We start from the raw sequence: 14,969 nt of genomic DNA on the forward strand, positions 1-14,969 counted from the left end.
AGAGCTTATTGCATATATAAATGAATCTGAAATGTATATGTTAAATATACTTGTAACGCATCAGTCCTTTAAGGTCAAGGTCAAAGGTCAAGGTCAGGTCAAAGGTCAAGGTCAAACCTAAAAATAAAAAGGGGGGGGGGGTGAATTTGTGTTTAAAAGAGCTATTCGTACATATAAATGAATCTGATATTACAGATGTTGCAGATACTTATAACACACCAGTCCTAAGAGGTCAAAGGTCAAGGTCAAAGGTCAAGGTCAAAGGTCAAGGTCAAACATTAATATAAGAAAAGGGGGGGGGGGTTGTTTATTTCTAATGTGTTTGTGAAATCAATGAAATTGAAAGGGGAATTACTGCCAGAAAGGGACGTTGGACCCTTTTGGGATCAATAGATTGAAGAAACTTCTAAGTGTAATGAAGACAGTGGTAAACGTTTCAAGTCTCTGCCTGTTATGGTTTCAGAGGAGTAGCGATAACAAGCATTTCGTACAAAAGGGGCAATTACTCACTAACTATTACAAGATGGGAGCTGAAGGGCTACATTTTGAAATGTCTTAAGACGTCCTACTACATCCTTGATCAAATTTCTCTATATCACCCTAAACAAAAGAGATACGAAAACTCATGAATACACAGATTTTCAGATGACCTTGACCTTTGACCCTTACGTCATTTTGATCGGCCATGGAAGACGCTTCCATCCCAAGTGGTCCGAAGTCTCTGTGACAAATAGTAAAAAAGTTGGAAGTGATTTTATGGAAATTGAAATACTTTCAGGGGCAATAACTGATAGAAGGGGGTCTCGGAACCTTTCGGTATGAATAGATTGAAAGAGCGTCTAAGTGAACTACAGACGTTAGTAAAAGTTTCAAGTCTCTATGCCTTATGGTTTCAGAGGAGTAGCGATAACAATCACTTCGTACACAAAGGGCAATCACTTTGTAAGTTCTGGGAGGGATCGAGCAAAGGGTCATTTGGTACCATAACTTTTAATGGTCAATCACATAAAGAAAAAATTGCTTCAATATTTCCTAAAACAAAAAAGCTGTCCCTGGAAAAAAAGAGAAGAAAAAAAATAAAAAACAGAAGAAAAACTAGTAGACTAATTGTTCTCGAACAATTAGAGGTCTTTCCACCTCATTGTTTTCTATGTTTGAAATATGATTGCTTCAATAAAATAAAGTATTTTTTTCTGCGTAACTTCATAAAAAAAAGTGTCAAACGATTAAGTTTGCAATATTTAATTGCTTGACCTTGACCTTTGACCTTCATGTCATTTTCATCTGACAAGGTAGACGCTTCAATACCAAGTGGTCCGATGTATCTATGATTATTGATTCAAAAGTTATTTGTATTTCTTTATTGAATGTTCGAAACTTTCAGGGGCAATAACTGCTAGAAAGGGACTTTGGACCCTGTCGGTATGAATAGATTGAAGAAGCGTCTAAGTATACTGAATACATTAGTAAAAGTTTCAAGTCTCTATCTCTAATGGTTAATGAGGAGTAGCGATAACAAGCATTTTGTACAATAGGGGCAATAACTCTATAATTGTTACATGGTAAGGGTCAAAGGGTTATATTTTGAAATGTCTTAAGATGTCCTACTACATCCATGAAAAAGTTTTTCTCTACCATCCTAAACAAAAGAGATACAAAAACTCATTAATTAAGAGATTTCCAAATGACCTTGACCTTTGAAATTTATGTCATTTTGTTCGGCCAAGGTAAACGCTTCCATCCCAAGTGGTCCGAAGTCTCTATGATAAGTAATAAAAAAGTTGGAAGTGATTTTATGGAAATATAAATACTTTCAGGGGCAATAAGTACTAGAAGGGGGCCTCAGATCCTTTCGGTATGAATAGATTGAAGAACCCTCTAAGTGTACTGAAGACATTGGTAAAAGTTTCAAGTCTCTATCTCTTACGGTTAATGAGGAGTAGCGATAACAAGCATTTTGTACAATAGGGGCAATAACTCTGTAACTCTTTACAGGAAGGAGCCAAGGGGCTATATTTTAAAAATGTCTTAAGATGTCCTATTACATCCATGAAAAAGTTTTTCTCTAACACACTAAACAAAAGAGATATATAAACTCATTAATTAGGAGATTTCCAAATGACCTTGACCTTTAAACTTTATGTCATTTTGTTCGGCCAAGGTAGACGCTTCCATCCCAAGTGGTCCGAAGTTTCTATGACAAATAATAAAAAAGTTGGAAGTGATTTTATAGAAATGTTAACACTTTCAGGGGCAATAACTACTAGAAGGGGGGCTCAGATCCTTTCGGTATGAATAGTTTGAAGAATTCTCTAAGTGTACTGAAGACATTGGTAAAAGTTCCAAGTTTTTATCTCTTATGGTTTCAGAGGAGTAGTGATAACAAGCATTTCGTACAATAGGGGCAATAACTCTGTAAATATTCAAAGGTATAAGCCAAGGGGCTATATTTTAAAATGTCTTAAGATGTTCTATTACATCCATGAAAAAGTTTTTCTCTACCCCCCCTTAACAAAAGAGATACGAAAACTCATTAATTAACAGATTTCCTAATGACCTTGACCTTTGACCTTTATGTCATTTTGTTTGGCCAAGGTAGACGCTTCCATCCCAAGTGGTCCGAAGTCTCTATGATAAATAATAAAAAAGTTGCAAGTGATTTTATGGAAATTCAAATACTTTCAGGGGCAATAACTGATAGAAGGGGGTCTCGGATCCTTTCGGTATTAGTAGATTGAAGAACCCTCTAAGTGTACTAAAGACATTGGTAAAAGTTCCAAGTCTGTATCTCTTATGGTTTCAGAGGAGTAGCGATAACAAGCTTTTCGTACACAAGGGCAATAACTTTGTAAGTTCTGGGAGTTATCAAGCAAAGGGTCATTTGGTACTATAACTTTTAATGGCCAATAACATAAAGAAAAAATTGTTTCAATATCTCTTGAAATAAAAAAGCTGTCCCTGGAAAAAAAGAGAAGAAAAAAAATAAGAACTAGTAGACTAATTGTTCTCGAACAATTAGAGGTCTTTCCACCTCATTATTTTTTTATGTTTGAAATAAGATTACTTCAATAGAATAAATTATTTTTTCTGCGTTACTTCATAAAAAAAGTGTTAAACGATGAGGTTTGCAATTTTTTATTGCTTAACCTTGACCTTTGACCTTTATGTCATTTTCATCGGACAAGGTAGATGCTTCAATACCAAGTGGTCCGATGTATCTATGATTATTGATTCAAAAGTTTTTTGTGTTTTTTATTGAATGTTCGAAACTTTCAGGGGCAATAACTGCTAGAAAAGGGACTTTGGACCCTGTCGGTATGAATATATTGAAGAAGCGTCTCAATATACTGAATACATTAGTAAAAGTTTTAAGTCTCTATCTCCAACGGTTAATTAGGAGTAGCGATAACAAGCATTTTGTACAATAGGGGCAATAACTCTATAATTGTTACATGGTAAGGGTCAAAGGGTTATATTTTGAAATGTCTTAAGATGTCCTACTACATCCATGAAAAAGTTTTTCTCTACCATCCTAAACATTAGAGATCTACAAACTCATTATTAAGAGATTTCCAAATGACCTTGTTCTTTGACCTTTATATTATTTTGTTCATCCAAGGTAGACGCTTCTATCCCAAGTGGTCCGAAGTCTGTATAATAAGTAATAAAAAAGTTGGAAGTGATTTTATAGAAATGTAAATACTTTCAGGGGCAATAACTACTAGAAGGGGGGCTCAGATCATTTTGGTATGAATAGATTGGAAAACCCTCTAAGTGTACTAAAGACATTGGTAAAAGTTCCAAGTTTCTATCTCTTATGGTTTCAGAGGAGTAGCGATAACAAGCTTTTCGTACAAAAGGGGCAATAACTCTGTAACTATTTAAAAGAAAGAGCCAAGGGGATATATTTTAAAATGTCTTAAGATGTCCTATTACATTCATGAAAAAGTTTTTCTTTACTACACTAAACAAAAGAGATCTACAAACTCATTAATTAAGAGATTTTCAGATGACCTTGACCTTTGACCTTTATGTCATTTTGTTTGGCCAAGGAAGACACTTCCATCCCAAGTGGTCCGAAGTCTCTATGATAAATAATAAAAAAGTTGGAAGGGATTTTATGGAAATTCAAATACTTTCAGGGGCAATAACTACTAGAAGGGGGTCTCGGATCCTTTCGGTGTTAGTAGATTGAAGAACCCTCAAAGTGTACTGAAGACATTGGTAAAAGTTCCAAGTCTCTATCTCTAATGGTTTCAGAGGAGTAGCGATAACAAGCTTTTCGTACACAAGGGCAATAACTTTGTAAGTTCTGGGAGTTATCAAGCAAAGGGTCATTTGGTACCATAACTTTTAATGGCCAATCACATAAAGAAAAAATTGTTTCAATATCTCTTGAAATAAAAAAGCTGTCCCTGGAAAAAAAGAGAAGAAAAAAAATAAGAATAACTAGTAGACTAATTGTTCTCGAACAATTAGAGGTCTTTCCACCTCATTGTTTTTTTTATGTTTGAAATAAGATTGCTTCAATAGAATAACGTATTTTTTCTGCGTTACTTCATAAAACAAGTGTCAAACGATTAAGTTTACAATTTTTTTATTGCTTGACCTTGACCTTTGACCTTTATGTCATTTTCATCTGACAAGGTAGACGCTTCAATACCAAGTGGTCCGATGTATCTATGATTATTGATTCAAAAGTTATTTGTGTTTTTTATTGAATGTTCAAAACTTTCAGGGGCAATAACTGCATGAAAGGGACTTTGGACCCTATCGGTATGAATAGATTGAAGAAGCGTCTAAGTATACTGAATACATTAGTAAAAGTTTCAAGTCTCTATCTCTAACGGTTAATAAGAAGTAGCAACAACAAGCATTTTGTACAATAGGGGCAATAACTCTATAATTGTTACATGGTAAGGGTCAAAGGGTGATATTTTGAAATGTCTTACGATGTCTTACTACATCCATGAGAAAGTTTTTCTCTACCATCCTAAACAAAAGAGATACAAAAACACATTAATTAAGAGACTTCCAGATGACCTTGACCTTTGACCTTGATGTCATTTTGTTCGGCCATGGTAGACGCTTCCATCCCAAGTGGTCCAAAGTCTCTATGATAAGTAATAAAAAAGTTGGAAGTGATTTTATGGAAATGTAAATACTTTCAGGGGCAATAACTACTAGAAGGGGGGCTCAGATCATTTCGGTATGAATAGATTGAAAAACCCTCTAAGTGTACTAAAGACATTGGTAAAAGTTCCAAGTTTCTATCTCTTATGGTTTCAGAGGAGTAGCGATAACAAGCTTTTCGTACAAAAGGGGCAATAACTCTGTTACTATTTAAAAGAAAGAGCCAAGGGGATATATTTTAAAATGTCTTAAGATGTCCTATTACATCCATGAAAAAGTTTTTCTTTACTACACTAAACAAAAGAGATCTAAAAACTCATTAATTAAGAGAATTTCAGATGACCTTGACCTTTGACCTTTATGTAATTTTGTTTGGCCAAGGAAGACGCTTCCATCCCAAGTGGTCCGAAGTCTCTATGATAAATAATAAAAAAGTTGGAAGGGATTTTATGGAAATTCAAATACTTTCAGGGGCAATAACTACTAGAAGGGGGTCTCGGATCCTTTCGGTGTTAGTAGATTGAAGAACCCTCTAAGTGTACTGAAGACATTGGTAAAAGTTCCAAGTCTCTATCTCTAATGGTTTCAGAGGAGTAGCGATAACAAGCTTTTCGTACACAAGGGCAATAACTTTGTAAGTTCTGGGAGTTATCAAGCAAAGGGTCATTTGGTACCATAACTTTTAATGGCCAATCACATAAAGAAAAAATTGTTTCAATATCTCTTGAAATAAAAAAGCTGTCCCTGGAAAAAAAGAGAAGAAAAAAAATAAGAATAATAATAAAAAACATAAGAAAAACAAAAGGTCTTTCACCTGAAAGGTGGAAAGACCTAACTAGTAGACTAATTGTTCACGGAACAATTAGAGGCCTTTCCACCTTCCATAATGATTCAAAAAAATTCCCGAAAATGTTGATAATTATTGAGAAATTAGAAAAAAATCAATTTACGAAAAAAAAAAAAGGAAAAAAAAAAAATCGGTTCCGCACAGTGGTATCGATCCGAGTACCCTTAGATTCCTAGGCGAGAGTGTTGCCACTACGCTATTTCGCTTGTTATCTGATCGAAGGTAAAATTTGTTGAGTTGTGTAGTGAATTTGGATGAGGATAGAAAGAAGAGAGGAAGCGTTCTTCTGTCCATCTAAAATTGATACCCAACGCTGAGGAACCTTTAGAATAGATAGGGGCTTAGCGATTGGTTGGGAGGGCAGTATTTGTTCACCAGTTTATTCATAAAAATCAGTGCTGCTTGTAAACAATGTGGCCGGATAGCGTTGACTAAGAAATCAACAGGTCAGGTCAAACTCTGGTCGCCGGCGGGTATTTGAAGGTGTGGGAACGTCACTTTTGCTCAGCTGATGCGAATTCTCCCTGTGATTTGAAATGCACGTGCTTATAAATCTACTAACTGTCATGCATTCGTGGATTACAAGTACGGAAAATCGGAACTGAATTAAGGCCAGTCATGTATTTCAGCCAAGTCGGGAAATAAACAAACTGAAAGAAAATGTAAATTTAATTCATCTAAAATCGGGGTCTGGGAAGGAAGAGTTATCTTTCGTTGCACTTCAACACAAGTCGTCACAGGTTGCCGATAGAAATGTAAACAAAGATTTTCAGTGAAATTTGAGCGTGAATTTATTAGATACAAATATCGAAGCGTTGAAATTTCGTTTCTCGGGACCATGGTTCGATGCCGCTGAGGTGGATAACTTTCTTCAATAGGGTTCATTTCGTTTGAAATTTGGCAGGCAATTAGATTCAGGTGTGAGGAACAGTCCCATGAATTTTCGCCAAGTTCTACAGAGTTTTACTGGAGCTGGAATTTTTATTTGGAGGCGTAGTCTAAAACGCGGTCTGGAGTCAAATGGCAGGCAGTGTTTCACCTTTTTAAAAAATTCTGACAAACAGTTGTAACACTTTTTTAAGGTTTTATTTTAAAAAGGAATATCAAATTTCAAGTTCAAATACCGAGGGTCATGTTCATATAAGAAATCAATCCTTGTATAAAAGAAAGGGGGGGGGGGGCAAATTGTTCATATAACTGAACCTGATATATATGTTGCATACACTTATTACTCATTAGTTCTAAGAGGTCAAAGGTCAGGTCAAAGGTCAAGGTCAAGGGTCAAGGTCAAACCTAAAAATAAGGGGGGGGGGGGTTTAAAGAGCTTATTGCACATATAAATGAATCTGAAATGTATATGTTAAATATACTTGTAACGCATCAGTCCTTTAAGGTCAAGGTCAAAGGTCAAGGTCAGGTCAAAGGTCAAGGTCAAACCTAAAAATAAAAGGGGGGGGGGTGAATTTGTGTTTGAAAGAGCTATTCGTACATATAAATGAATCTGATATGATAGATGTTGCAGATACTTATAACACACCAGTCCTAAGAGGTCAAAGGTCAAGGTCAAAGGTCAAGGTCAAAGGTCAAGGTCACTCATAAAAAAAGGGGGGGTGTGTGTGTTTATTTCTAATGTGTTTGTGAAATCAATGAAATTGAAAGGGGAATTACTGCCAGAAAGGGACGTTGGACCCTTTTGGGATCAATAGATTGAAGAAACTTCTAAGTGTAATGAAGACATTGGTAAACGTTTCAAGTCTCTACCTGTTTTGGTTTCAGAGGAGTAGCGATAACAAGCATTTCGAACAAAAGGGGCAATTACTCACTAACTATTACAAGACGGGAGCTGAAGGGCTACATTTTGAAATGTCTTAAGACGTCCTACTACATCCTTGATCAAATTTCTCTATATCACCCTAAACAAAAGAGATACGAAAACTCATGAATACACAGGTTTTCAGATGACCTTGACCTTTGACCTTTACGTCATTTTGATCGGCCAAGGGAGACGCTTCCATCGCAAGTGGTCCAAAGTCTCTATGACAAATAGTAAAAAAGTTAGAAGTGATTTTATGGAAATTGAAATACTTTCAGGGGCAATAACTGATAGAAGGGGGTCTCGGAACCTTTCGGTATGAATAGATTGAAAGAGCGTCTAAGTGAACTACAGACGTTAGTAAAAGTTTCAAGTCTCTATCTCTTATGGTTTCAGAGGAGTAGCGATAACAAGCTTTTCGTATACAAGGGCAATAACTTTTTAAGTTCTTGGGGTCATTAGACACAGGGTCATTTGGTACCATAACTTTTAATGTTCAATCACATAAAGAAAAATTTGTTTCAATATCTCTTGAAATAAAAAAGTTTTCCCGTGGAAAATAGAGGAGAAAAATAATAATAAAAAACATAAGAAAAACAAAAGGTCTTTCACCTGAAAGGTGGAAAGACCTAATAATAAAAAACATAAGAAAAACAAAAGGTCTTTCACCTGAAAGGTGGAAAGACCTAATAACTAGTAGACTAATTGTTCTCGAACAATTAGAGGTCTTTCCACCTCTTTGTTTTCTATGTTTGAAATAAGATTGCTTCAATAGAATAAATTATTTTTTCTGCGTTACTTCATAAAAAAAAGTGTCAAACGATTAAGTTTGCAACTTTTTAATGCTTGACCTTGACCTTTGACCTTCATGTCATTTTCATCTGACAAGGTAGACGCTTCAAAACCAAATGGTCCGATGTATCTATGATTATTGATTCAAAAGTTATTTGTGTTTCTTTATTGAATGTTCGAAACCTTCAGGGGCAATAACTGCTAGAAAGGGACTTTGGACCCTGTCGGTATGAATAGATTGGAGAAGCGTCTAAGTATACTGAATACATTAGTAAAAGTTTCAAGTCTCTATCTCTAATGGTTAATGAGGAGTAGCGATAACAAGCATTTTGTACAATAGGGGCAATAACTCTATAATTGTTACATGGTAAGGGTCAAAGGGTTATATTTTGAAATGTCTTAAGATGTCCTTCTACATCCATGAAAAAGTTTTTCTCTACCATCTTAAACAAAAGAGATACAAAAACTCATTAATTAAAAGATTTTCAAATGACCTTGACCTTTGACCTTTATGTTATTTTGTTTGGCCAAGGTAGATGCTTCCATCCCAAGTGGTCCGAAGTCTCTATGATAAGTAATAAAAAATTTTGAAGTGATTTTATGGAAATGTAAATACTTTCAGGGGCAATAACTTCTAGATGTGGACCTCAGATCCTTTCGGTATGAATAGATTGAAGAACCGTCTATGTGTACTGAAGACATCAGTAAAAGTTTCAAGTCTCTATCTCTTATGGCTTCAGAGGAGTAGTGATATCAAACATTTCGTACAATAGGGGCAATAACTTTGTGTTTATTCAAAGGTATGAGCCGAGGGGCTATATTTTAAAATGTTTTAAGATGTCCTAATACACCCATGAAAACGTTTTTCTCTACCACCCTTAACAAAAGAGATCGAAAAACTCATTAATTAACAGATTTCTAAATGACATTGACCTTTGACTTTTATGTTATTTTGTTCGGCCAAGGTAGACGCTTCCATCCCAAGTGGTCCGAAGTCTCTATGATAAGTAATAAAAAAGTTGGAAGTGGTTTTATGGAAATTCAAATACTTTCAGGGGCAATAACTGATAGAAGGGGTTCTCAGATCCATTCGGTATTAGTAGATTGAAGAACCCTCTAAGTGTACTGAAGACATTGGTAAAAGTTTTAAGTATCTATCTCTTATGGTTTCAGAGGAGTAGCGATAACAAGCATTTCGTAAACAAGGGCTATAACTTTGTAAGTTCTGGGGGTTATCAGGATCAGGGTCATTTGGTATTATAACTTTAAATGGTCAATTACATAAAGAAAAAATTGTTTCAATATGTCTTATAATAAAAAAGGTGTCCCTTTGAAAATAGAAAAGAAAAATAATAAGAATAAAAAACATAAAGAAAACAAAAGGTCTTTCACCTGAAAGGTGGAAAGACCTAATAAAAAACATAAGAAATACAATAGGTCTTTCACCTGAAAGGTGGAAAGACCTAACAAAAGGTCTTTCACCTGAAAGGTGGAAAGACCTAATAAAAGTAAGGCTAGTTTCTACACTAGTAGACTAATTGTTCACGGAACAATTAGAGGCCTTTCCACCTTCCATAATGATTCAAAAAAATTCCCGAAAATGTTGATCATTATTGAGTAATTAGAGAAAAATCAATTTACGAAGAAAAAAAAAGTAAAAAAAAAAAGGGGTTCCGCACAGTGGTATCGATCCGAGTACCCTTAGATTCGTAGGCGAGAGTGTTGCCACTACGCTATTTCGCTTGTTATCTGATCGAAGGTAAAACTTGTTGAGTTGTGTAGTGAATTTGGATGATGATAGAAAGAAGAGATGAAGCGTTCTTCTGTCCATCTAAAATTGATACCCAACGCTGAGGAACCTTTAGAATAGATAGGGGCTTAGCGATTGGTTGGGAGGGCAGTATTTGTTCACCAGTTCATTCATAAAAATCAGTGCTGCTTGTAAACAATGTGGCCGGATAGCGTTGACTAAGAAATCAACAGGCCAGGTCAAACTCTGGTCGCCGGCGGGTATTTGAAGGTGTGGGAACGTCACTTTTGCTCAGCTGATGCGAATTCTCCCTGTGATTTGAAATGCACGTGCTTAGAAATCGATTAACTGTCATGCATTCGTGGATTACAAGTACGGAAAATCGGAACTGAATTGAGGCCAGTCATGTATTTCAGCCAAGTCGGGAAATAAACAAACTGAAAGAAAATGTAAATTTAATTCATCTAAAATCGGGGTCTGGGAAGGAAGAGTTATCTTTCGTTGCACTTCAACACAAGTCGTCACAGGTTGCCGATAGAAATGTAAACACAGATTTTCAGTGAAATTTGAGCGTGAATTTATTAGATACAAATATCGAAGCGTTGAAATTTCGTTTCTCGGGATGATGGTTCGATGCCGCTGAGGTAGATAACTTTCTTCAATAGGGTTCATTTCGTTTGAAATTTGGCAGGCAATTAGATTCAGGTGTGAGTAACAGTCCCATGAATTTTCGCCAAGTTCTACAGAGTTTTACTGGAGCTGGAATTTTTATTTGGAGGCGTAGTCTAAAACGCGGTCTGGAGTCAAATGGCAGGCAGTGTTTCACCTTTTTAAAAAATTCTGACAAACGGTTGTAACACTTTTTTAGGTTTTATTTTAAAAAGGAATATTAAATTTCAAGTTCAAATAACGAGGGTCATGTTCATATAAGAATTCAATCCTTGTATAAAAGAAGGGGGGGGGGGCAAATTGTTCATATAACTGAATCTGATATATATGTTGCATACACTTATTACTCATTAGTTCTAAGAGGTCAAAGATCAAGGTCAGGTCAAAGGTCAAAGGTCAAGGTCAAACCTAAAAATAAGGGGGGGGGGGGGGTGTTGGTTGTTTTAAAGAGCTTATTGCATATATAAATGAATCTGAAATGTATATGTTAAATATACTTGTAACGCATCAGTCCTTTAAGGTCAAGGTCAAAGGTCAAGGTCAGGTCAAAGGTCAAGGTCAAACCTAAAAATAAAAAGGGGGGGGGGGGGTGAATTTGTGTTTAAAAGAGCTATTCGTACATATAAATGAATCTGATATTACAGATGTTGCAGATACTTATAACACACCAGTCCTAAGAGGTCAAAGGTCAAGGTCAAAGGTCAAGGTCAAAGGTCAAGGTCAAACATTAATATAAGAAAAGGGGGGGGGGGTTGTTTATTTCTAATGTGTTTGTGAAATCAATGAAATTGAAAGGGGAATTACTGCCAGAAAGGGACGTTGGACCCTTTTGGGATCAATAGATTGAAGAAACTTCTAAGTGTAATGAAGACATTGGTAAACGTTTCAAGTCTCTGCCTGTTATGGTTTCAGAGGAGTAGCGATAACAAGCATTTCGTACAAAAGGGGCAATTACTCACTAACTATTACAAGATGGGAGCTGAAGGGCTACATTTTGAAATGTCTTAAGACGTCCTACTACATCCTTGATCAAATTTCTCTATATCACCCTAAACAAAAGAGATACGAAAACTCATGAATACACAGATTTTCAGATGACCTTGACCTTTGACCCTTACGTCATTTTGATCGGCCATGGAAGACGCTTCCATCCCAAGTGGTCCGAAGTCTCTGTGACAAATAGTAAAAAAGTTGGAAGTGATTTTATGGAAATTGAAATACTTTCAGGGGCAATAACTGATAGAAGGGGGTCTCGGAACCTTTCGGTATGAATAGATTGAAAGAGCGTCTAAGTGAACTACAGACGTTAGTAAAAGTTTCAAGTCTCTATGCCTTATGGTTTCAGAGGAGTAGCGATAACAATCACTTCGTACACAAAGGGCAATCACTTTGTAAGTTCTGGGAGGGATCGAGCAAAGGGTCATTTGGTACCATAACTTTTAATGGTCAATCACATAAAGAAAAAATTGCTTCAATATTTCCTAAAACAAAAAAGCTGTCCCTGGAAAAAAAGAGAAGAAAAAAAATAAAAAACAGAAGAAAAACAAAAGGTCTTTCACCTGAAAGGTGGAAAGACCTAAAAACATAAGAAAAACAAAAGGTCTTTCACCTGAAAGGTGGAAAGACCTAAATAGAAATGCAGTCTGGCTACACAGTCATTTCTTTGACCGCCTTACCTCCTGGGTGAGGGTTAGGGCAGTCTGCAGGGAGCTGGGGGTCCCCGTGCGAAGGAGGATCCTGGCTTTTAGAACATTGACTGCCCTGGATACAGCACCACTGGCAACGGTCAGACGTCTCGTCTTCTTCCCCAGAGTTAGGACACCTGCCAAAAAAGACACTCGCTTTAAAGAAAATCAAAAAAATTATTTATAATACATTTTACAAATTAGATAAGAAGAATTTTTGTACTGGACCTTTTACTTAATTATCTACCATTTAATACATGTATCAATGCTCTATCTGAATATATTACACTTTTTTTTTACACAGAGATGCAATACTCAACCAAGTCCAATTTCCTAAGTTATTTTGTAGATTTGTTTGTTACAGGGTATCAGAACTCTGACAGTAATATTGTTGTACATGTACTTACACTGTTTGACTGTAGATTCAGCGTCTGTCAGCTTATGTAGCAGATAGTAGGTGAGTGACAGGTAATACTGAACACAGACTGTGGTCTCCAGGTCTGGTAGCACTGAAACAAAGAGCAAATACTACAGCTACTCTCACTTAAAACCTGAAAAACGCGTTTGAAATTAGAAACACAGTAATTCAAAAGTCTCTACAAACTGTTAGAAAACATAACATACCCAAGTGACAAATCAAAGAAAGAGACACAAGTTTCATATTTATTTAACATTCTCTGAGTAGGTAAAAGAAATGCTGTATAAACACAATTAGCTACTCACTTCCATGAAATTCACTCTTATCATAGAAGCTACCAATTTTAACCAAAGCTCATTTAACCATGGTACATATAAATTTATTAAAAAACAGCCATCGTTATAAAATATCTTGTTGAGAATCACAATGTCCGTACATTAATTTATAGAAGAAAAAAAATACCAGAAAAACTGATGTGATACCTTTGAGGAAGCTGTCCCTAGCCTTGATCAGTTCTTTGTTACAGAGGGACTCAAAACCCTGAGCAGCTGTAAGTATCTGACTCGCACTGTCTAACTCTGCAAGTCTTGTCATCAAATCAGAAAGAGCAGCCTCCATTATAGGCAGAAGGGACTCAGAACCTGTGTGAGTAAAAAGTGTTTGTATCAAATTGTAAACTTCGCTTTCTTTTAATTTAAATTACCAATTTTTTTTCAAGAGAACATGTAAGATTACTCACCTAAGGCTTTATCCATATATAACAGTATGTTGACTTCAAGTGGATACTTCATTGATGGATACTTTTTACAAACAAGCTGGCAACACTTTTCCAACCTGGGTGCATCATTTTTCTACAATGTAAAAAATAAAAAATATTGGACACAAAAATCCTTTCTGCCTATCTTTTAAGATTAAAGCAAAATTAGAAAGGTTAAACCATATCAAAGGTAAGCAAACATGACTATTGTTGGAAACATGACTAATTGCCACATCTAGTACACTTGTGTGCATTCCATTAAATGTGTAGGGGGGACCAATCCTGATATATTTTGCATCAATATATTGCATCCTAAATAATTTTGCTGTGTCCCTTATAGAGATTCTTAAGTTACCGTAATGAGAACCCTGAAATTACAGCAAGTATGCAAAATATAATTTTACCTTCATAAGAACATCCAAGTAGAGCCCAACAACCCCCTCCTCTAGTGGTGAGTCCATCTTCAGAACACTTTCAACCATATCTACCAGCTGAAATACCCATTGACATTAATTATCAGAATAATGGTCACATTGAAAAAGCATAAAATTTGTTGTTGCTTACATGCAATTAGTTTTATCAACATTTGTATTCTGAGTTCAATTAATTAATATGACCTTTTCTTCAAATAATTTACAAAAATAAAATTAAAGCAGTTCAGCAGCTTATATTACTAACCAGTTGTTCTTGATCTTGTGTTAAGGAAGGCAATCTGGACAGCAAGGACAATAACTCTGTCTGTAGACTACATTTAATGGAGTCATCTGACACCTCGGATAACAATTTGATGTACAGATCTACACCCTGTAGGACAAACTAAGACTGAGGTTCCATAGTCAACTGTACAAAATGATTTGCAGCGAAAAAAATTCACACAGGATACGTACCTCAACAACCTCCCCAAGCTTAATGTGTAGATGAACAAGCTTCTTTGTAATCTCAATTTTCTTATCACTGTCTCTGTCAAAAAAGATCATAATTCAAGAATTAGAATTATGTATTTAAAAAAAAACACATTGTCATCAATTTGGTAGACTGCAAATGAAGAGCCAATAGACAATTCAAAATATATGGGTAGATGAGTATAAGGTTTTGGGATTTTGGG

General features: G+C 35.7%; 1 protein-coding gene across 1 annotated transcript in view; it reads right to left on the minus strand.

Moving 5' to 3' along the window:
- Positions 1 to 14,969, minus strand: part of LOC105344506 (tetratricopeptide repeat protein 37) — a 31,137-nt gene that overhangs the window by 13,954 nt on the left and 2,214 nt on the right. The window contains exons 5-11 of the mRNA XM_011452290.4: positions 14,752 to 14,824; positions 14,543 to 14,668; positions 14,269 to 14,355; positions 13,847 to 13,958; positions 13,590 to 13,748; positions 13,097 to 13,198; positions 12,681 to 12,826 (exon numbers count right to left, since the gene is read on the minus strand). Of these exons, the coding sequence (XP_011450592.3) occupies positions 12,681 to 12,826; positions 13,097 to 13,198; positions 13,590 to 13,748; positions 13,847 to 13,958; positions 14,269 to 14,355; positions 14,543 to 14,668; positions 14,752 to 14,824 (805 nt within the window). The remainder of the gene's footprint in view (positions 1 to 12,680; positions 12,827 to 13,096; positions 13,199 to 13,589; positions 13,749 to 13,846; positions 13,959 to 14,268; positions 14,356 to 14,542; positions 14,669 to 14,751; positions 14,825 to 14,969) is intronic.

This window comes from Magallana gigas, chromosome 6, assembly GCF_963853765.1.
Source record: "Magallana gigas chromosome 6, xbMagGiga1.1, whole genome shotgun sequence".
Lineage (NCBI taxonomy): Eukaryota > Metazoa > Mollusca > Bivalvia > Ostreida > Ostreidae > Magallana > Magallana gigas.